General features: G+C 57.8%; 1 protein-coding gene across 1 annotated transcript in view; it reads right to left on the bottom strand.

The window, feature by feature from the left end:
- The window catches only part of LOC134154503 (adenylate cyclase type 10-like), a 49698-nt gene that overhangs the window by 8192 nt on the left and 18797 nt on the right, over positions 1-22709 (bottom strand). Inside the window, exons 16-45 of the mRNA XM_062601176.1 lie at positions 22363-22401; positions 21684-21827; positions 20976-21181; positions 20429-20525; positions 20008-20096; positions 19302-19493; positions 18937-19058; positions 18613-18689; positions 18104-18293; positions 17249-17301; positions 16636-16789; positions 15665-15857; positions 15249-15335; positions 14533-14816; positions 13811-13947; positions 13605-13715; positions 11965-12090; positions 10751-11005; positions 9689-10033; positions 9153-9204; positions 7961-8183; positions 7459-7566; positions 6911-7089; positions 6211-6367; positions 5526-5730; positions 5351-5447; positions 5006-5121; positions 3981-4098; positions 2844-3039; positions 2147-2335 (exon numbers count right to left, since the gene is read on the bottom strand). Of these exons, the coding sequence (XP_062457160.1) occupies positions 2147-2335; positions 2844-3039; positions 3981-4098; positions 5006-5121; positions 5351-5447; positions 5526-5730; positions 6211-6367; positions 6911-7089; positions 7459-7566; positions 7961-8183; positions 9153-9204; positions 9689-10033; positions 10751-11005; positions 11965-12090; positions 13605-13715; positions 13811-13947; positions 14533-14816; positions 15249-15335; positions 15665-15857; positions 16636-16789; positions 17249-17301; positions 18104-18293; positions 18613-18689; positions 18937-19058; positions 19302-19493; positions 20008-20096; positions 20429-20525; positions 20976-21181; positions 21684-21827; positions 22363-22401 (4541 nt within the window). The remainder of the gene's footprint in view (positions 1-2146; positions 2336-2843; positions 3040-3980; positions 4099-5005; positions 5122-5350; positions 5448-5525; positions 5731-6210; positions 6368-6910; positions 7090-7458; positions 7567-7960; positions 8184-9152; positions 9205-9688; positions 10034-10750; positions 11006-11964; positions 12091-13604; positions 13716-13810; positions 13948-14532; positions 14817-15248; positions 15336-15664; positions 15858-16635; positions 16790-17248; positions 17302-18103; positions 18294-18612; positions 18690-18936; positions 19059-19301; positions 19494-20007; positions 20097-20428; positions 20526-20975; positions 21182-21683; positions 21828-22362; positions 22402-22709) is intronic.

The following is a 22709-nucleotide window of genomic DNA, read 5'->3' as shown; positions in this document are numbered from 1 at the left end:
ATTTCTTCTGCTACTCAAGACCTGTGGCAACAGTTTGGGAGCTGATGAGTCAGCAGGTGTCACAGCTTGCAGGCAAGAGTGGGCCTCCTGGATAGCACAGCCCCGATTCCAGCAGCATGCGCTGGTGCCTCCCACCAGTGGGCAACCTCTGAGGCGCCTACGGCTTGAGGCACCACACTGCAGGGCTGTGACGGAATGGAGTGATGAGAGATGAGATGGCACTGCAGAAACTCTCACTGCTGGTAGAACAGTGGGGAACTGAGTGATCGAAAGGAAGCCAAGGCAGTTGTAGGCAATACTGAATCCTGACTGGATCAACAGATGATTGGGCTTGCAATTGGTTTAAACTGTGACTTCTGGGGAGAACAACAGTGCGAACTATGAAAGATTAATGCAACCCCCCAAAGTGTGGACCCTGCTCTGGGCAGTGGGACTTCCCCCAAGATTCTACCCAGTGAGAAGTGGATGCCCGCACCGCGATTCCCCCGTGACCGATGGGGCATCTTAATTCAACTGTCTGGGAACAGGAAATTTGTCCTTTGGCTTCTAATGGGTCTGCAGTCATGTATGTGGGATGCTTCACTTATATTTCTTTATTAATCATGGACTACTGCAGCAGCAAGGTACTCCCCAATTAAGGGAGGGCCCTGTGGCAGCTTACAGGGAGTTTATACAGGATGCCTTTATCCAGAGAATGTTACTTTTTTAAAAAAATAACAACACCTACCATTTCATTATCAGGGATAGGAGTACATAATACTCTTACCAACTTCCCTACTTTGGTGGCTGTAAACTATGTCTTTATTTTAAAATGTTCTCTCTGCCAAGGACCTAACATCTGTGTCTTCTTAAGAAACACCTGCTGCAGGACATGAGTTCCACCAAGGACAGGCATTTTGCTCTACTAACTCATCACAAAGGTATAACCCTAGACATCCCCTTGTGTATAAAGGCTGCAGAGAGAACAGAAGTTGCATTGTGCCTACCACCCCCAATCCCGTGGGGCTGCAGCAAAGTGAAACTCCAACAAGAGAACCAAACTGGCAAAGAGCTGGGCAGAGACAGGCCTGAAATGGCCCGATGCATTACCTCTACCCAGGAGAATGAATACTACTTGGGAACCACTATAGAACTATAGGAATTAACTAACCTCCCAGAGCTTTACCTTCTCTGGAGCGCTTTGTGCCTTATTTATCGTATTCCTCACTTGATGGAAGCCTAAATGCTAAGCTCTTCAGAATGCTCAGACTGTTTTGCTTTTTGGTTTTTGTTTTGAGTATTGGCCTTAGTAACTGTGTAGGTGTTGGTTCAGTTTGACTCAGGTTGTGCAAACATTGTTGTGGGAAAGGAGAGAACGAGGCAGAATACAAGCAGGGGGGCGAAGAATGATGCTGAGTATATTAAAGGAAGAAGGAAAGGAAGAAGTGCTCGGACTAGCAGTGTCAGAATTTAATTCCTGGAGAAGAATCCTCCCTTTGCAGTGCTGGCAGCTTCAGCAGGTACCTGGAGCTACAGACCTCTGGCTTTGCTTGGTTCAGGTGCGGAAAATGTGGGGCTGTCTTCAGCCACAAATCTCCCAGGGGGCCTTTTCCAGTGAACCAGCACTCCTAAAGGAAGGGGGGAAAAAAGGCACAGTGAGAGCTGAGAAGAGCACGTGACCTCCAGAGCCATGACTTCTGCCTGGGAAGGCAACTAAGGCCTCTCTCAGCAGCTTGTTCCACCCATCAGCCAATGAGCCATGCTGCCAAAACCCCTCAGCGAGCAGAAGGAGAGGCAAGGCCAATTCAGACACAGCACATGTTGACCCTGGCCTCCCAGAGCTGCCTTAAGGAGCAGGGAAAGATTCCACTTCACCACCACTCTGCCAAGCAGAGATGCTGCAAAGGAGCAGCTGCAGGGCATACTGCTTCCTCACGTACCAGTCCAGCCCCACTTGGCAGAGAGAGATCACAGCTGTCTCTACCTTCCTCTTGAGCAGGGCTAAGAGCACCTACCAGCTCACACAGGACTTTGAGCACATGCCCCTGAAGCTCTCGGGGGGCTCTGTCCGGGGCTACCTGCCACAGTACAGTGCGGCCCACCTTCTGCTACAGCAGGCTCAACTTCTGCCCGGGAAGCAACTCAAAGGCACAGGTGAGCAACTTACAGTGCTCATCTCCAGCCAAGTCTTCTCCAGCAGGTTGCCATGGTCTTCACAGGCTTGGAGGCCCTGGTTGAGGCACAGCACGCTCTGCTCTTCATTCCCCAGCATCAGGAAAATGTAGGCTTTCAGGTGGTAGACTCTGGGGTAGAAGACGGGGCTTGTGGAGCACCGAGAGAAAACCTCTTCGGCGAGCTGCCGAGAAAACAGCAGAGAGGTACATCAGGACAAGTCAGAGAGCCCAGCGATGGCTTGGCACAGAGAAGGGCACCAAATCCCCAAAGAGGAAAACCAGCCACAAAGAAAGGAGGAGTGCACAGCTAGCAAGGCTGAGGTACCACACAGATCTCTCCTGAGCCCTAACACCTCCTATGGAGCAGGCATTTCAGCAGGGCTCACTAGCTCATGGCTGAGCAAGGCTCTTCTCCTCTCCTGTTTGGGCCAAGCAGTCCCATAAGGGAATTCTCACACGCCCAGGAAGACTGCCTTCACCTGACTGCCTTCTCGTCCCCCTCTTGCTGACACCTCTGTTACAGGAGTCTTTAGCCATGTTGATCCCTAAGCCACTACCCTCTGGCACTACCCTGACTCCATCCTGTCGTGGCTGCTTCTACCTGCACAGGTCAACCCACTGCTGCTAGCAACACAGCTTTCCCCAGAGGGCCCTTGCAGCATGCCCCTCCCCTTCCTCCACATCCCTTACCCTTAGAGCCCTGCGGCAGCTCTCACGGGCCCTCCACAAGCCCTGCTCCATGTTTTTTTTCAGCACCAGGCTATGGCACTCCAGGAGCCGGCTGCACGCTTGGCTGGCCACAAGGCAGGCGCCAGTGCTCTTCAGCAGCCTCTTGGCCTTTTCAAAGGGCTTCTGGAAGTTGTCCCACTGCCCAAGCCTTGCAAACCTACATTGTCCAGAGGAAAAAAGGAAACACAGACAAACACACACTCAGGCACATTTTGTAGAGATGAGCAAGTAACCAAGAGGTCTCCTAGGCCATAGGCTCCAGCCCCAACCTGGCTTCCAGAGGCAATGCACCCTCTAGGACAAGGAAGCTACTGGGGGCGTACTGGGGGGCTGGGGGGCTGAACCGCAGCATGTTGTAGCTGCTCCTGATAAGCATCCCTGAGAGCACTGTATTGTAATCAGGCAGCAGTAGCTCAATTCCTTCTCTCCGCGTGAACTTGGTGTTCTCGTCTCCCTGCTACATCACAGCTGAGCAGGAATCTACTGCTGTCCCTCCCAAGAGGGTCCTCTCCGCTCCCCTTCCCTCCAGTTTGCTTGACCTGCTTATAAACGTGTGCGCATGCGTGTCTGTTTGTGAGCCAGCGGCACTCAGCACTCCCCCGCAGTGATGAGCGAGACCACAGGGAAACTGCAAGGACTGGAACCCAGTCCCTTGCAGGCACCCAGGAGACACAAGCCATGCTAGGCAGGAGACTGGGACAATGGCTGCCTTCTCCCACAAACACAGCATTGCTCCAGGCCCTCGTGCCCTCTCCGAGCCAAGCTCTTGCACTTAGGCACCATTCAGCCTGCATCGCTTTCCTGCGCTGAGAGAGAGCCACACCAGTCCCCCCCCCAACATTCAAGGGGAAAAGGAAGGCTGTGGCTGAATGCCGCCAAGGCATCCTTCCCTGGCAGGGCTCCACAGCAGCACAACCTGGGCCTCCTTGCCAGCTTGTTCATCCTGCGTGGCCCCCCGGCCCCTTTCACCACCGTGCTCCAGAAGCAGCCGCCTTGGTGGACATGGGATGGGGGCATGTGATGAACGCAGAGCTCCCCCTTTCCCGGCCACAACCACTGCCTGGGCCTCTCCCCACTCAAAGCAAGTCTCCAACTTACCAAAGAGCCAGGGACGAATACAGTCCAAGCAGGATGCTGCTCTGCGCCTGGAGAAGGCAGTTGGCTTCGTTCTGCTCCACGAATCTCCTGCACTCTTCAAAGGACTTATACTGCCACCCTGCAATACAAATGTCTCTCAGAGAAGCAGCGAAGCAGCACCTCCCTCCCTGGCCTCACCGTGCCTCAGGCATTCAGAGCAGCAGAAAGCTCCAGCGCAGCTGGCAAAGTTCTTGGCAGGCAAAGCACTCACAGAGCAACAAACCTCACAGGAAGCAGGCAAGGGCTGCACTTCTACCCTAGCTGCTCAGGGCTGTTCAAGTGCACAGAACTGCCCTTGAACGCAAGGGCAGAGAACATCAGGAAGGAAACAAGAGAACTCCCAACTCCCCTGACACCACGTCTTGCCCTTGAAAAATCTGCAGCTTTCTAGCACTGCACAAAGGCACGCTGCCACTGAGCAGCAAGGACAGCGACCCCAGAGCACAGGCTCTTAGGTGCCTCCTGCTCAGGCACATGCCAGCGCTGCTAGCCCTGCTTCCTGGGGAGCCAGAGCACAGTGAGGCGGAGAAGAGCTTTCAGAAGGGGCAATCTCAAAACACAGCTAGGAAAGAGCATAACTAAAAGCACTGTCAAATTACTCTTGGCTCCCATGTTAGAAACGCAAAAGGGGAAAAAAATGACGAGGATGCAGGCGAAGAGAGAAATGCGCACAGCGGAAAGCTCTGTGGAGGAAATATAAGGATTGCTGGGGGCTCTGGGGTCATTGTTCTACCAGAAGAAAAACTGCTTTGGCCAGCGGAACTGTTTCCGTGTTTCCAGAGGACAGGGAAACCTGGCAGAACTCTTGTATTGTCTACTCTAGTCTCTAGAAGTCTTGTACTGACAGTGCACTTCTGCTTGTGCTGGGAGGGCTCTGCCTGTTTACACCTTGCACAAAGTCCCCAGCTCTGGCCCACAGCTCCAGGGGTGCAGCCTTGCCTGCCCAGCAAACAGGCTCTCAGGGGCCCTCCTCACTGAGCACTTACCAGCATCAAGCAAGAGGTCTAAGCAGCAGCAGAAGAAGCATGCCTGCCCAACGATCTCATCTGCTCCAGACACCTGCTCCTCTAGCCTGCACAGCACTGCCTCACATTCCGGGTACCTGGGGAGGAACACAACGAGCCTCCAGGGAGCCTCTCCATGGGCTGGGAGCCCAGGCAGCACCTCCAGACACTTCCCACTCCCCTTCCCAGCACCTCTCTCTCCCTCGTTTTCCCTTCTTTGCTCTTCCTCCCAACTCCGTCCCACTTTCTCCAGCAGGCCTGTTCTCACCCAAAGGTCCCTGACCCCTGACACTGCGCAACCCCGACTCTCTCCAGCACCGGGATTACCTCATCTGCAGAAAGAGTGCCGTGAAGAGGGTCCTGAGAACCATGTAGCCCAGGTCAGGCTTCTGCAGCTCCATGCAGAGCCTCTCAGCACGATAGCCTGGGAAGAGGACAAGCAGACTTGCACCGGCTCTCTCGGCAGAGATGCCTTCTTGCAGGCGGCGGGGGCAGTACCTACCTACGTCGACGGACAGAGGCAGATTTCCCAGGCTGAGGGTCAGATGGGACAGGGCCTGGGCAAAGCTGGCTGTGTTTAATACCCCTCCTCCAAAGAGCTGCACCTCAGCGCTAAGCTGCACGGCCGCCCGCCCGTATTGCAGCCACTCTTCCCGGCAGCCCAGGTTCTGGCAGCACAGCGCATATTCCAGGTAGGACAAGAGGACCTAGAAGGGTCCAAACACGACAATGCACACGACTCTGTCTCTCCAGGGAAATTCCCTGGCCTGGAGGGGACAGGCCACAACCCAGCTGCCACCTTCTCTCTTCCACTCTCACAGCGCGCACCCATACGACCAACTCTTCTTCCTCCTGCAACTGCTAACTGCAGCCGTGCCAAGACAGGGGCCCCCGGCCTTGCACACCAGCATTATCAAGAGCTACGAGGAAACTACAGAATACACACAGTGGTGCTGCCTTACAGCCAGAACCACCTCCATGCTCACAATTAGGACACAAATCCAACGTGAGGGACTACCAAAAGCAGCAGCAACCCACACCCTCTGGAAGTTCATCCGGAAAAGGGCAGGCACACGCACATCTTTGGGCTCTTCTTGCCGGGGGCAGGCCCTGCTGGTACTCTTGCCAGGCCAGGGAAAAGGAGCCGTGTCAGGGCGGGTCTGCTGCTGCAGAGAGAAGGCACTCACGTGACTCGCATCCTCGGACTCCTCGGCCGTGTTCACCTTCATGAGTGCTGCCAGGCGGGAGAGCCTCCGACTGCCGGCGGCGCTCTCCAGGCTGAAGAGCTGCCGCAGTAAGGACAGGCAGTGGCTTTGCCGGAACAGCCAGGGGAGCCTCTGCCTCCTGCCACACAAGGGAAACTGCTGGGCCACAGCCACTAGGCGCACTGTGCCCAGTCCCATGGGGCGGGGGAAGCAGGGGGATGGAGGAGACGGCTGCACCTCCTTGCAGAAGGGCAGCTGACACAGGCACGGCCGCAGCGATACAAGCGGCAGAACCAAGGAGCACCACCCAGGAAATATGACTGCTAAAGATGGTGCTTGGCACTACAGTGTAGGCAGGCCAAGCAAAGCTGGCCACCGGGAGGAAAAGGGGCCTTGCACGGGAGGCCTGCGCCTGGCTACAGCCTCTGAGCTTCCTCCCTCTCACAGCTCACCTGCGCTTACGCCGACAGGCCCACCTCCTGCTCCTGCCAGCACACTCCCTTCCCCTCCCCACACTCTGCTCCCCACTAACACCTCCCTGCTCTCACCAACACCATCTCCCATGCCAACACCCCAGTAGCTGCCCAATACAACCCACAGCTGCTCCACCCATTAGCCTCCAGCTCCCTCAGCAGCTTTCCCTCTGCCTAGAAGAGCCTTTGCTTTCCCTTCTGCTTCCTACCCTGCCTCCTGAGGAACGGAGGAGTCTCTGTTCTTCTTGTGAGAGGCATGCTCTGACTTTTCCAGCACAAGCTGCAAGGCAGCACCAGTGGAGGTCATGGGGAATTTCCTCTTCAGCAGGCTCAATGCCTTCCTGATCGTTGTCTTCGCCAGCTCCGTTTGTCCCATACGGTAGCAGACCTGCACAGCAAAAGGGCTTTCAAGGCAGTCCCGTTTGGCACAAAAGCTCATCCCCAGTGCATCAAGCAGCCCCAGGCACAGCTGGGAATCCTGAGCCTCCCAGCTACTGGGAACGCTAAGAACAGGGATACTGGGAAGGCTCCCAGAAGGCTCCGATTCAGCACATAACCAATAGCATGTCTCTGTCGGAATCAAGGCCAGGACCTCAGCTGGTTTTGGCCAGGAGGCAAAGGGGCCCCAGGAAAGCAGGCTGAGAGCAGCCACAGTTAGGTGGGCCAGGGAGAGCCTGCCCCACCCCACCCTACCCCACAGGAAAGCATTCAACTCCACCCACCGGGGGAGCCCACCAAAACCACCCTGTCACCTTACCTCTCCTTTGAGGCTCAGCAAAGTGGCTTCTTCAAAGCAAGCAAGCGCGTTTCCCTTCTTAGCCACCAAGGTCCTCAGCACTTCTGCTTTCTGCAGGTTCCGGAAGGCCTTTGAACAAGCACACAGAGAGCAGCTGAGCATCGCTGCCAAGCCTGTCCCCAGCCCCAGCACTCCCAGGTGCCTCACCTGCATCTGCCCCTGGTGATGCCCACCCAAGCACAGTCACGCTGCCTCTCACACCACGCACACAAGCACTCCTTTGCACCACCTCCTGGGAGGTGCACCTTGCACCAAGGGGCTGCTTCACGGCCCTGTCTCCCTTGCCACAGGAGAGGCAAACAGGAGGCAAATGCTGGGTCTCCCTCCCACCAATTCATCCCTGAGTCCCCACAAAGGCAGGCCCCCAGGCAGGCCCTATTGCAGTGGGGAAATGGGCTTGCCCAGGGCAAGGCACTTGAGAGGACTCCATGGGCAGTGGGCTCTGGCAAGCACGGCAACTCACCAGGTAGTTGTCGGAGACGTGCAAGTAGGCAGCCGCACCCTCCAGCAGATAATAAAAGGCTCTGGCTTCATTGCCCACTGCCATGTAGTGCTGAGCCAAGGGCACAAGCACCAAGTCCACAATGGCCTTGCAGCTGCAGGAACACTCCATACCCTGCGTCCAGTGGGTCTTGCTGGGCACCTTGGGCATCCATTCGGTCTTAGCCAGAAACCGCTTTGCCGCTCTGGAGACAAGATCACGGAGAAAGAAGACACCAAAGCACACACCAGCGTCACCATCACCGCTCCTTCAGCGTACGTTAAAGACAGGTTCTAGCACAGCACGAGGCCACACACACGAAGGCACCGCACGGGAGCTGTGGGTTGCACAGCCTTCCCAGGCGTGCTGAGGGAGCTCGCTCAGTCCTTCTTTCTACCCCACACAACAGTTACCTGCACCCAGAGTTCCCTGGGCCCTCACAGCTTACAACTGACGCCACTGACTCCAGAGTGGGCTGCAGCCCCCCATCATTGCTATGACTTCCCCCTGTGCTCTTTCCTCCCTTCCGCTCTCGCCTTCTCTCCTCCCTCAAGACCTTTGGCTCTCCCTGCATGGCAAGCAAAGCCAGGACAACTCACTCACACAGCACACTTTGGCAAGATTTGTTCCCTGACACTGTGGGCACATTGACCAGTAAATGCTGGGCACTCTGAGGAGCCCTGGGGCCTCAGGCAGGGCAGAACCGGCATGAGAAGCAACAGCTCCCCTTTTCAGCAATGGCAAGCCATTCCGTTGGCCACAGTTGTAACAAAGCAGCAGGAGCACTGGTCCTGTTGGCGCCTTTGCTGCCCCGGCTCTGGAGGAGCACTGCTCTTTTAGGCAGGCAGAGAGACCAGCTGGCATTTCTGTCCCCTTCCACAAGCCACCCTGCCTCCAGGGGCTGCTTTGCCCCTGCACAGCTTGCAACACTGCTCTCTAACAGCTAGAAAGCCAGGGCTGCTCCACTCCAAACCACCATCAGCACTGGGATCCCACCGGCTTCCCCAAAGATACGCATCCCCATGGCCATCTCAACCCAGCTGCCTCTCACAGGCCTGATCTCGCCAATGCTAGACTCACAACGGGCAGCCCAAGCGGGGAACTCCGCTTATCTCCTCTGCACACCCTCACCCCACTGCCCCCCAAAATCATCTTCAAAACCTTGGCTCCTCACCGAAAAATCTCCTCCAAGCAGCTCTTCTCTTTCAGTACACCACTTGAAGCATCTGCAAAGAAAGCATGCCATTAAACACCTCCTCACTGCACATGCCGTAGAGCTGCTTCTTGCCATTCTGTAGCACCAAGGGAGGAAGAGCAGAGCCAAAGGCCCTGGCGGCAGCTCCCTCTCCAGCTCCTTCCCTGACATCTGCCTTCACTGTGGGGCTCAACTCCAGATTTAACCTAGCTTCACCAAGTATACTAGACACACTAGCTAATACACCTCAGCCTGCTGAGCCATGCGTGCACCTCTGCCGGGGGATGGGCTGCCCTCCCGTAATTCTGGGAAAATGCAGGTGGACACGCAAGGGGAGAAAGGCGCTACGCTGTGGACACATCATCGCTCTCATTGTGGAGCTGTGCTCAGTGGAGAAATGAACTAGTCCTACAACATTATCCGCCTTGCACTGGAAGCATCCCCACGCTTGCGTGAAACAAGTGTGCGGTAGGAGTGGGCAGGACCCAGGCTCCAGAGCAGGGCACACGGCATACCCGTAGAGGCGGGGAGCTCGTCCAACTTCATCTCCTCGCTGGTCGCCAGGGAGGCCTCCCAGTTGCGCCAGGAGCAGTCGCTGCCATGCTCTTCTCCGCTCTCGGCCTCCTGCGTGCTGCCGAGGGCCAAGCGGTGGAAGGCAACAAAGTCGCCTCCCCCGCAGCACTGGCACTTGTGCGCGTGCCTCTCCAGGAAGGCCGCACACTTGTGGTGCAGGGCCACCCTCTGTCCCTTTGGCCACAGCTCGTACGCAGCCTCCTGCAGCAGTGGGGCGCAAAAGGCCAGCACGCCAGACTCCAGCCTCGCCCTCCTCTTCCTCTCCTCCATGGATGACTTCTGGGCATCTGAAAGGCAATGGGGCTTCCCATCAGCCAGAGCTGGGGCCGGAGCTGGAGCCACAGCTCAGGCAAGCCATAGCTGCACCATGAAAGACAGGCCTTGGCGTGGGCCCTTGGCAGGAAACCAGCGCTCCTGCACTCAGAGCCTCCGGGCCAGACAGCAAAAGGGCCCACCTTGCCTTCCTCACACTAGCACGGCCAGCGCAACGGGCTGCTGGCCTGCTCTCCCTGCCAACAGGCTGTGCAGCTGCGCCCCAGGCGGCAGCTGGGGATGCTGCCAGCCACAGAAGCAAGACACAGCCAGCTCTTTCTGCCCACTCTGCAAGACACTCCCAGCCTCCCACGCTCCCCCGGCGCTAGGGGACAATAAAGATCAACGCACACTAAATCCCTCATCTGCACACAGCGGGAGGCTGGGTCAGCAGGTCCGGGCTTTCGTACTCCCTCTCCTACATGGGCTATGAGCCGCGCTTGCAGGCAGGACAGCAGAGGGACTCGCAACACCTCACTGCAATATTGCCCTCCAGCACAAAGCACAAAGCACAGGCTCCTCGGAAATGGACTCGTCAGAGCTTTTAACAACCCATCCCTAACTCCCCGGGGTGCCACGAGCATTACACACCTCCTCCGGGCAGGGGGCATTCTCTGGGGAGCCCCACCGGGGACACAGACAGCGGCAGCAGCAGCCTGCAGTGCTCCCAGGCTCCCCTTACCACCTCTTACCGCTCTCCTCCTCCAGAGAGGTGCCTGACCCCTCGGTGGGAACACTGCTCTCTTCTGCCCCCTTGGCAGCATTCAGCCACTTGAGGATGTTGCATCTCACCAGGGCATTCAGCGCCTTGTTCAGCTTGGCCCTGCTCCACCCGGGAAGGATGTGGAACAGCAGCTCCGTGCTGAACAGCGGCCCTAGGATGGCTGCATACTTCAGAACCATCTGCTCCGAGGGCTTCATGCTGTCCAGCTCAGCCAGCGCAATCCCTGCCAAAAGCAAGCCACACGTCTCTCCCTTGCCCCTCCCCACCATCACAGCCTGCATTAGCTGCAACACTCGAGAGGGTAGATTCTTCCCTAGGGACCCAGCCCCTTGGACAACTGCAACCCAAGGCACGTGTCTTCAAGATGCCTCTGCTCCTGCTTGACCCCCAGGAAGCAAGGATGCGGGAAAGCAGAGATGCTCAGACGAACGCTCCCCCACTATGGATGGGCAGGGCAGCATCCAGCACATGCATATGTCCGGGGATGCAGCTTGCCAGCTCTGCGCTCTATTTATGTCCACAGGGCACACAGACAGAGAGCTTTTCCTGCACCGCTGAGGCCAGCTCAGAGCTCCCCACAACCCCGCATTTCCCTTGGTCACACAAGACTTTCCCCTTCTTGGACAAAGCAGCTCCTTCAAGAAGAACACTTGGGCATGGGGGACATTTCTGCCACCCGCATTCGGCCAGGGCTCGGCTCGAGGGCAGCCATGCTCATTCACAGCTTCCCATCCAGCACCCCCTAGAAATGGGGCGATTTCTGGGCCAGCCCAGAAAACAACAGGCAGAGAGATTCGCAAGATGGCTTTGTTGGGCTTCAGTGCCTTGAGGCCCCCACAAGCAGAAGAAATTACAAACAGAACAATGAGGTGCAAAGCCTAGTTCAAAGCTCAATCGGAGCCATGACAAATATCCCCTGGAAATGCATTTTCTCTTGCTGAGAACAGTCTGCTCCCAATACCTTCCTTTCTCCGCCCCCTGCCCACCCCATCCCACTCAGAGCAGACAACATGCATGTTTCTCTGCGGACAATCCCATGGCACCAAAGCAACCTGCCCAGCTTAGTCCCAGAGGGGAGAGGCTCAACTCTGCAGCACACCGAGGTCCACACTCTCCAGCTCATGCCCTGGCATAGGCACCCAGCACTGCTGCCAGCTGCCGCAGCGCGGCTCAGCCCCTCACCTTTCAACGTAGGGGGAAGTACAGTGTTCTGCAGGGTCACATCCGGCCTCATGGTGCACACCCTGCAGTCCTTCCCCGCGCTGGAGCTCCGTGCTGCTGCGGTGGTTGAAGCCTCCGTCACAGAAGCTGAGCGGCACAAGGGAGCAGGGGAAAGCGATTAGCAAAGGGAGACAATTCATGTCATGACTTCCTGCTTGCAAACACTACAAAATCCACCTCAGCTGGAACAAGGCCTGCCTCAGGTGGCCTGATGCACTTGGCCTGCACCAAACATGCTCGCTAAGACGAGCAAAGCACTTCCCTTGCATACCTTTGTTTCATAGCCCTTCCCTAACATTAGCTGTTGCCAGGCAGTTTCCCCAAACACTCCCAAGTCAAAGGCTCCAGACCTCCTGACTGGGGAGGCAACGCCTCAAGACAGAAGGCAGCAGTGTTGCTGTCATCCCAGAGGCAGGCACCTTGCCAGTGCAAATGCAAAATCGGGGGTCACTCAGGGCTGCTGCCAGAGCCGTGGCAAGCTGGTTGGCATTCATCCCTAGGTCGTGTTACCACTGCCGCCTTCACTTAGTAGCACCTTTGGGGGCTTTCACACTTTGGCATTCAAGTTCCCAAGGCCTGTGCCTCGCCTCTGCTGGGTTTGATGTCAGACTTCTTTGCAAGTGACCTTCTTTGCCTTTTGCCCAGGGAAATACATGCACATTCCAATGCCTCTTAAATAACACGCCTACATCGGCTAGAGAGTAGAGTTGTCCAGGGCATCCCAAGAATTTGGGCAGCGACTCAAAGGGCCAGAGAAGGGATTTTCCACAGGTCACACAGCAGCACCTCCAACGTCCCCATGAAAATCCACCCGCGTGGGGCATGCTAGAGGCAGAAGCAGCATGCCCCGCTTTGTGCCTAGCCGGGGTCTTGTGTTTAATCTCTCGCTCTCTTTAGCCAGAGCGTGCCCAAAGCCAGCCTGCGGTCAGGCTGCTCTGCGCCTGCCTGCCCTCGCCCCGCACACGGAGCTTCGTAAGCAGCTGTGCTCAGGGACAGTAATTGCTCTTTCCCACCCCTTCAGGCAGGCTTCAAACTACGCTTTGGCCTATCAGGCAGAGGAGAAGGACGGCAGGGGCTCACAAAAGCCAGAGTCCTCAGACCACCTGCTGATGAAGAAGTTTCTTCTAACCAACAAACACGGTGTGCGGCAGGAACATAAAGTGCACCAATGCCGTATACCCATATAGAGAAGAGCCTGACCCCAGCAGGAGCTCTCCTTGAAGCAGCAGACCAGGCATTGTGGACTCCAGGCATCCATTTGCCTTCCCTTGCCCTCAAGTGTTTTCGCTAACACACTCAACTCTTCAGGCCCTCTGTCTGGTCCTCTAAATGCCTCCCACCCAACATCCCTCAGCTCCCTCCAACCTCAACCCTTCAGCATTCACCCCTAGCAGGCCTTACAGCACCTGGCACCATGTGTCACTGACGGACTCAATCCAGCCCTGTGGCTGTGCACAAGGAACATTCCAGCCACAGGACTCACCACACTGGCCCAGAAGAAGCACCTGTGTTCCTATGAGTTCACGACAATACCAGCACTCATCTGAGTGCAGGCAGCAGCTCTGCTCCTCCTTTGAAATTGGCTGCCATGGCACCCTTACTTGTCCTCTCAAAGACACCAGAACTCCCCTGCCTCGGCTTGGGCTGTCCCAGCAGCAAGGCCTGTACAAACCCACACCTGATCCACACCACGATCTCTATGGCTGCAAGAGCTGACAGTGCCAAGTTCACAGGGGAAGCCTCGGGCAAGAATGCGCTGGGGAAAATGCACCACAGCAACTAGGCAATCGACCGCAAAGGTGCTTACTGAAGAGGCTCTCCCACTTGTCCTCTCGTTTCTCATCCTTCCCCAGTGGGTGGAACAAGAGCATGTCATGGCCAAGAAGGTAGCGCAACAGTTCCTCACAGTAATAGGGGATGCCGTAGCTTCTTTGCGTCAGCAACCTGCAAAGGAGCACATCCAGCACTCACTGACACAGGCAAAGGCAGGTCAGGTGGGTGCTGAGCCACTTGGGCAGAGCACAGAAACCAACGTCTTCACCACAGATCCACCTCACTTCTGAAAGGGCCACGACTCCCACGGGCTTTGGGGCCTGAGTCACCCGGAAGATACAGCCTTTGCTGGAATCCTCGGGAAAAGCAGTGCAGATAGAGCCCCAAGCAAGCCTTGTCCTTCGTGTCCCCAACAGCCTAGATGCTTTCCGGCACCAGTGAGAACCTTTGCCCCAGTGAATCACCCCTCAAAGCCTCACCACGCAGACTAATGCCTTTGCCACCCCTGAGCCATGCCAGCGTGCAGGACCACTTCCTTCCTGCCTTCCGGTGCAACACAGGAGGCTGGACACCTCCTGTGCTCTGTGCCTAGGCAGCTGCCCACTCGCAGCTCACGACTGTCAGTATGTCCCACTGGCTAGAGGCACTGGCCCTTCTAGAAGCTCTGCACTGCCTTTTCTAGGGCTTCATTCCCTTTGGCTCTCTGCACAGCTTCAAGCCCTCAGCAAGAGCTCACAGGCCCTGCCTGTGACTTACGTCTCTAGATCCTGGGGCAGGCTGACAACTCCAAGCGCCTGGCAGGCTTTCTGCACTACAGCGGAAGGCTTCAGCTCTCCCAGACGAACACAACTGGTTTTTGGCAGCTTCAGGATGTCTACGGCAGCTTGGCAAAGCCTCTGTCTTCTGCAGTGACTGGCAGTGAAGCTCATCACCATGAAGATTGAGACATCCCTGAGCACGCTCCACATAAGACTCCAGGAGGGAGAGTCGATGCAGTGGGCGTTGTCGATGACAAATACAACGCCATCTTCTTCAACAGTCTGAAACAAACAGCTTGCTCTGCGGGGATTCTGATGGGTTCTCAAGTAGCCTCCATAGCAGCAACTTTGGCCTCTTTCTCTCCCTCTCCAGACAGAGAGGGAGAGAGAGAGACGGAGAGAATGCTCTGAAGCCTCTTTCCTCTCCCCAGCTACTTAGGCATTCAGAATCTTACTGGCTTGCACTTTCTCTGAGACTTTAAGGCCTCTGGTGCAAAGTAGGACAGAAGAAAGAACCTTGTTGCTCCTCCCAAGCACGTTCCCACCAACTTTATGGGAGGAAAGGTATCGGGGCTATGGGCAGGGGTGCTTGGGCTATGAAGGGTAAGGACTCAGGTACATCGTCCTCCCGCCAGCTCCCACCACTCTCCTCCTGAAGCCTCCGCCTGTGGCATTGGTGTCTTTCTCTGACCCCCAAGGGAGAGAAGAGCTCACCTTCTGGAGCACTTTCTTCAAAACCAACTCCAGCTCCATTTGCCTTTGAGTGCCACTCATCTGGGAAACTGCCGTCGAGAGGGGAAACTGCCCAGAAAAGCACAGTCATAGAGAAACAGCCTTCCAGGGCTTGCAGCACACCTACCCACCACACAACACCAACCCAGCAAAATGCCTCTCCTGGCCTCACCATCAGCCCTCTCCCCAACACAGCTGCAAGGAGACAACACAGGTCATCAGCCCCATCTCCAAGCTGCTCTTCAGTGCCTTTTGCCCACCGCGCTCAGGAACAGAAGCCTGCGCTATATGCCCCTGCTCTTCCCTCCAGGCAGCCAAGCGACTCCCCACCAGAGCCTCCAAACTACTAAAGCTCACAAGCAGCCCTTTGCCAGGGCCAGAGAGGGCTTCGCTCTCACCTTAACGAGGAAGATGTCGTTGAGGAGGCAGTAGCTGCTCTCTGCCATCAGCCCTTGGAGCTTTGCCTGCAGCACAAGCTGTCTGGCACTGCACGATTGACATGCCTGCAGGCCCAGGGCCATGGCCAGCACCATACGGAGGGCAGAGTAGACCTGCTTCAGGTTTAGCTCTGTCAGTTCCACGGCCACCACCCTGCCACGCAAAAGCAAAAGGGACCGAGATTCAGAGAGCAACGCAAAGAGCTGCAGACTTCCAAGGCAAAACTGTCAGAGAAGAGGCACGTCATCCAGGGCTGTCTGCAAGGGAGCTCTGGACATACAGCCCCAGACGGACTCTTCTTCCGCACACCTCCAAGTGCTTCACAGAGGGCCAAGGTTTTCCCGCGTCTTACAAGGAAAAGCCACAGAGGGGCAATTGCTGCCAAGCCCCTGGGAGAGCCACCACCACACCCGGTGTCTCCACAGCTCTCAGCACCTCCCCCTGCACAGCAACTTGCCAGCTGAAGAAGCAAGGACTGAGCAAGTTGGGCCTTTGTGTTTGAATGCCACAGCTTTGCCATCTGCCTCCTATACTACGGAAAGCCTTGGCCACCCCAGGGGCCTTTGGGGATAAAGCCCAAGGGCAAGCAGCCTTTCTCTGGCAGCTCCACCACACCACTCCCGCCTCCCCCAGCATCTTTCTTCTCCTTACTCTCCAGGTGCATGAAAAGCACGCAGCTTGGGCTCTTGCCAGACCTTGCTGCCTGGCCTAAGTTTGCAAGAGCAACAGCCCTGGCTCCACAAGCCACTTTCAGCTCCCTCGAGACCTAGTAGGAGAGCGTACAGCTGCTCCATACCAGCGGCTCCAGGAGGCTTTTCAGGGATGCTGCAGGCCAACGGCCAGCAGCACTAGCAGAGGGGCTCAAGGATGCCACGAACATCAGTGGATGGGCAAGGGAAGTGTCCCACACGTAGCGCTCCAAAACACTCACCTGTGGCCAGCAGCCTGGCCTAAAAATGCCAGCTCAGTGAGTAAATGGCTCTTTCCAGAGCCAAGCACACCCTCAAATGCTAGGATGCTGCTTTCGTGACAAGTCCTGTAGGCTTTCAAGGCACTTTCAAAGAGGGCAATCTCCTCCTCGCGACCTGTGAAGGCAGACAAAAAGCAAGCTGCTGCAGCGAGCTCAAAAGCCAACAACCTTGGGCAGCCTCCCCTCTTGCTGCCACTGCACCTTCCCTCCACCGCACCTGCGAGCCTGCCCGCACCCAGGGCTCCTTCCCACCCTAAGAGCTACAATTCTGCAGCTAGGCCTGCCTTAGGGCACTCACAGCCCCACCTTCCTGCTGGAGCCTGGGAGCAACTGCTTTCTTGAAAGCTCCTGACACGCTAATGGTGCAGGAAGGCAGGAAGCACTAGGCGTCTCACTCTGATTCCCACCTCCACTTCTGGCCCAACTCCAACCTTACGAACGAGCTATGAGCCTAAACCTGATGGCCACTGCAGGCAACACCATCCCTTGCAAAAGCATCTCCATTCCCAGGCTGGTACTAGCAGGTACCCAAGGGCAAGAAATGGGCATACACAAGAGCAAGGCATTCACCTACCGAGCAAGGGGCCGTACTCTGACCTCTCCTCCATAAGATCCAGGCCAAATATGCTAGCAGGGGGAGAGAAAAACAAAAGTCAGTGAAGGAGGCAGAAGCTGGAGGACAGAGAGTCATGCGTGCAGCTGAGGACACACTCTTGCCTACCCGCTCCTCTTTTGAGCATAATGGCAGCCTGCCCACGCTCCCACCACCAAAGTTCACGCTCATTCAGCAGAGAGTGCAAACACCAAACAAGCACAGGGAAAACTTCCAGCACATGGAAGTCCAAGGGCTTCTGCCCACACTGGCACAGCACACGCTATCAACGTGCAAGCAACAGAGGCCAAAACATCATCCAAAGAGAACCTACAAGCCTGGCCCAGAGGAACAGCTCCAGTTTCACCAGCAAGCGAGCAAGAAGACAGGCCCGGCCACCCACATTTTCCCAGGGGACCAGCACGGACCAAAGTGCTTTCCAAGAGCTTCCTGCTCAGAAGCAGCCGAGATAATACCCCCTGGGTGGGTCACAATTGCCACTGCATTGCACTTGCATGCCAGCAAGCAAGCACAGGGCAGAAAGCAGAGTTGCAGGCCCTCTGGGCAGGGGCTGACAGGCCCCTCTGGGCCTACGGACTCCCGAGAGCCCTCTCCACCCCTACGCCATCACTCCCACTCTCTCAACAGCAACAGGCACCAAGGTGAACAGGCAAAAAGCACGGCCGTGCTATGGCTTTCCCTCTTCTCAGCCACAGTGGTGGGAGGCCTGGGGAGGGCAGCAGCTTGGCCTCTTTCTGCACAGCTCCTCTTTTTCCCCAAGGCTGCACCCTGTGTGCCTCCACGCCCCCAGGCAGCCTGCTCAAAGAGCACACTCACAGCTTCTGCGACATCCCCAGGTACTGATAGACAGTGCCAGGATCGCCAACCCCCTTCATCTGGGCCTTCGGCAGCTCCTTGAAGTAGGACCGGGGCAGCCGGGATGCTGCGTAGGTCGCCGCATCGCAGGACACCAGCCCCGGGTAGTGCTCCATCAGCCGGGCAGCCAGGTTCACCTTCTGGCCCATGACTGCCACAGAGAGAGAGCACGCGTTGACGTCCTCAGGAGAGCAACCCGCACCACCCTTCCAGGCTGCCGGCTGCATCCCCTGCAGCACAGGCCAGCACAAAACCCTGCTGAGCACGAGCGAGAGCAACAAGGAGGCTCACAGCCCGTCCCCCGTCGTACGGCAGGACCCGCCCCGCCTCCGCCAGTCCCGACGTGCTGCCGCAGGCCAAGCCCTCGTCCTGGCCCGGCGCCCAGGGCCCACAGCTTCTTCCCCGACACTCTGCCTCTTCCCGTCAGAGACGCGGCCCGGGCACCCGCTCCGCAGACGGACACCTCGTACCTGTGTACTCGTGCCTGACGCGGTGGCCGACAACTCCGCAGAACGCCGTCCCGCTGGTGACCCCCACGGACACTGCCCTGAGGCGCAGGCAGAGCAGCAGGGATCAGCAGCGCCCGTGCGCAGTCCTGCCTGCCCACCGCCGCCCCTTCCCCACGTCCCCGCGCTCTGCCGTCTGCCCCGGCAGCACAGGCCTCGGGGACTGGCAGAGCCCGGCAGCGGACATGCCAGCTTGAGCGGGCTGCGTGTGCAGAGCAGCCAGGCGCTCTGGCACCCCTCCGCACCCCCCGCCCCAGGCCGTCCCAGGCAGCATGCCTCCCCACTCACTCGATTTTCCCCAGCCTCCCGGAGCAGGCGGTGGAGATTTTAATCGCGCTTTCCAAGGCGCAAACGCTCTCGCAGGGCAGCTTTCCTCCAGGGAGGCCAAACACACACAGCAGCGTGCAGCCCTGCCGAGGACAGAGGCAGCACACCTTGCCGCAACGCCTGCACCAAACCCTTCCCGCCCTGAGACTCCAGCCTCCGCCGACGGCAGCAGAGCTTCAGGGCAGCCCCAGGACACAGGGTACCGCTCCCAACGCCGAGGCAGAGCTGCTTCTCCTCTCCCCACCGCGCGAGAGACAGAGCCGCTTCCCTCCTCTCCACCACCACCCTCGTCCTCGTGCGCGGGGGCACTGCTCCTCCACACTCACCTTATCAAACATGGAGATTTTGTTGATTTCGCCCTTGTGAGGACGGAGGATCTCCGAAATCAGCACGCTGCTGTCCTGGATAGCCTTGCAGATTTGCGTTAGGTTGACCTTGGCAGCAAACTGCAGCTTCACAAAGAGGCAGGTGACCGGCCGCAGCTCGGACAGGCTCACCAGGGGCTGTCTGTCGTCAATCTGGAAGACAGCAGTGGGCCACCTCCACCAGCCAGCTCGCCCTGTGCGCTTCCTGCCTGCAGCAGATACCAAGGCAGAGCGCACAGAGCGGCAGCAGCGGGCGCTCTCAGAGGAATGCAGAAAGCCTCCTCGCAGTGCAAAGCAGGTGTCAGCCTGCGCAAGGCAGATACGCAACGGTGCAATGCGGCACTGGGCATGGATGGACACAAGGGGCCACCCTCAGCAACGCTGTCACCGCTCTGGAGGAATCGCTCTCTTACCCCGGGGCCATGGCCAGAACAACACCAGTGGAAAATGCAGAGGGCAATCCACCCCGCCCTCACCCCCGGCGCTCTCTGCAGGAGCACACAGTTGGCAGGTTTCTGGCCCCTGCAGCACTCCTTTCCCAGGTTTTTGCATACGGGGGCATTTTCTTTGCCTTACCTGCTGCCTGGAGAACTGCCGCTCTGCAACACACATCTCCTTCTCCCCTCCCTCTCCCCCAAAAGGCACCTCCCAGCACTCGTGGCCATACCTTGCGCAGGACACTGGCTGGGATGTACTTCCTCAGCACCTTCCCCTGAGCACGATGAGGGGCCAAGGTAACCGCAGGCCTCAGGACACCTACGCAAGGAAAACACACGCGGTCACTGGCAGCAGGGCGCTACGAGCCTGGCTACGGGGGCCTCACAAAGCAGGGGCTGGCACTGCAACTCGGGGAGCAAGATCCTCCGCCCTTTGCCCGTGTGTTCCTCTTGCAGGTGCTCAGCCACAGCAGTCCCCTGGAAGCAGCAGGAAGCAGCCAGTGCCTCTGCTGCAGCGCAGCTGCGCCCCAAGCACAACCACTAACTAACTGCAAGGGGGAGAGGGCAGAGGCCAGGCCCCAGCAGCCCCTCCGCAAGCCAGTCCCCATCTTTCTGGGCAGGCACAGAACAAGGCAAAGCCAGGGCACTCACCTGGCATTTCCGGAGAACGGCAGTTCAGCTGGGCTCGTGTGAACTTGGAGAAAAGGTCTTCGCGCTCCGACACAGACATCCGCTGCACGCCTGTAACCTGGAGGCACACGCAGCAGAAGCACTGCCATCGGCCTCCCCAGGAGTCCCAGGGCACGCGTCCTATCCTCCCTCCATCCCGCCCTCGCTTCCCAGAGAAGAGGAGGAGATCCCCGTGTAGCAAAGCCACCTTGCTGGATTTGCACCGGGACAAACACTGGCATCAGCAGCACACGAGCTGTGCAGCCATCAGCCATGCACCCCCGAAGTCTACAGAACACCGCCACGACCCCAGCAGGGCCAAACCCTGACACTCCCTCCTGACCCCACCGCAAACCCAGCAAGCACAATCCACAGCTAACCCTCTGCTGGAAGGGCAACAGCTACAGCTCTCCACCTCCGCTTTACAGCTACAACCCCCACAACGCCCATCTCCTCAGCCTTCGCACACCTTCCTCCCTCACCACCAGCTCCAGGTGCCCCAAACAGCTCTAGAGGCCATCTCACCCACCTTCACAGCTCCTTGGCCTTTTACTCTCTTGCTCTTCACCTGGCTCTGGTTACAGAGCTCCCAGCAGCTGGCTGACAGGATAACATCACTTGCACTTGCAAGGTTTTGTGCCTGCCAGACTTCACCCACAGCCTTGCCAAGGATCAGGAAGTGCTGCTCCTTGCGGTCTCCCACAGTCAGCAGCGACATGTGCCCTGCAGAGATCCCTGGGGAGAGACAAGCACGACTGAGGCTCAGAGCACTTGCACCTCCGCAGCCTCCCGCAGCAGCAACTCTCTACAGGCTCCGTTTCAAGCTCAACCCTGGAGACAGGCTCCTCCTCTCAGCTGCTTCAGCTGGAGGCACCCGTCCTTCATTACGGAGTCCAGCTGGAGTGTCGATGGGGAGGGGGTACAAAGTGGGGCCTGCCAACAGAGGGGCCTGAAACGGGTGCCTAGAAAGTGGCACATGAAGCTGACACTGACAAAGTCTTCACAGCCACAGCACCCCAGAGGCCCAGCACACCAGCACCTTTGCTGGCCATCTGCTCAGGGTGCGTGCAGGCAGCTTGTAAGTGGCTGCCTGAGAGCACACAACAGCCTTCCAGGCAGAAGGTTTCCCTGGCCCCACGAGGGATCACCACCTCTCCCCCAGGCGGAAAAGCACCCTGCGGCACTGCACAGGGCCATGGAGCCACACACGGCACAGCTAGTCCAGCACACCCCATACCTATCTTCAGTCGGAGCTTCAGACCCACGTCTGTGTCACGGACGCTGTACTTCTCCTGGATTTGCCAGCAGCACTGCAGCACCAGGCTGATGGTGTCTCTCAGCTGTGTTTCCCTCACTCTCCACAGCACCAGTACAGCATCCCCTGCAGAAAGCAGGGGAACGGGGGAAGGCTCTCGTGAGACCTGACGCTCCCTGAGCTGCACCCCCCTGCACGGACAGCAGGAACCGGCAGGCGTGCTGAGGAAGATGCACTCGTCGGAAGGCCTCCTCCTCAACTACAGCTCTCTGGCACAGGGATGCCTTCCCCTCCCCCAGGCCAGCTACAACAGCAGCCATGCCCACAGAGGATGAAGGTGCACAGTGTGGCTACAGGAACACAGGCACGCCCGCAGCCGATCCCACTCAGGGCAGAGATGAGAGGCCTCTCTCATCCCCTCCTTCCTACCATGCTGCCTCAACCCCCAAGCTCCCAGGCTGCCTCCCCAACACCTCCACACCAGCCCTGTCTCACTGCAGCTTCCCACTTGGGCACCGCGGTGGCAGCTCCCCAGGAGCACCTGCGTGCCAACAGGGCCTCCCCTCTGGGCTTTGCCAGCTCACAGCTCACTCTGTCCTCTCCCCTAGCATGCCTCTGCAGTGGCAGCAGACAGAGAGAAGTTTCATTTAGAAATACATACCTGCAAACTTCAAGATGTCTCCTCCAAAGCCCAGCAGCTCTGCAGGCGAAAGAAAGCAAGAGAAGAGTTGCCTCTGCACCTTCTTCAAGCAAGCCACAGAAGCAGCCACTCTGCTGCCCGAGCAGCACAAGGGCAGTGGTGCCTGGTGGGGCACCATTCAGGAAAGCACAGCTCCAGCCCCGCCTCTACACTGCTCACAGGCACCACAGCACTGGTGCCTACGGTACTGGGCACTGCCCAAAGGAGCTAGTGAAGATAACACACCCATTTCTCAGCACCAGTGTCCCCCAGCACAAGAGCCCAGCTGCTCTCGGTGGCCCTCAGCGCCCACAGAAACCCCCAGCACG

Source organism: Rhea pennata, unplaced genomic scaffold (assembly GCF_028389875.1).
Source record: "Rhea pennata isolate bPtePen1 unplaced genomic scaffold, bPtePen1.pri scaffold_32, whole genome shotgun sequence".
Taxonomy (NCBI): domain Eukaryota; kingdom Metazoa; phylum Chordata; class Aves; order Rheiformes; family Rheidae; genus Rhea; species Rhea pennata.
This window is presented reverse-complemented; position numbering and strand designations above follow the sequence as displayed.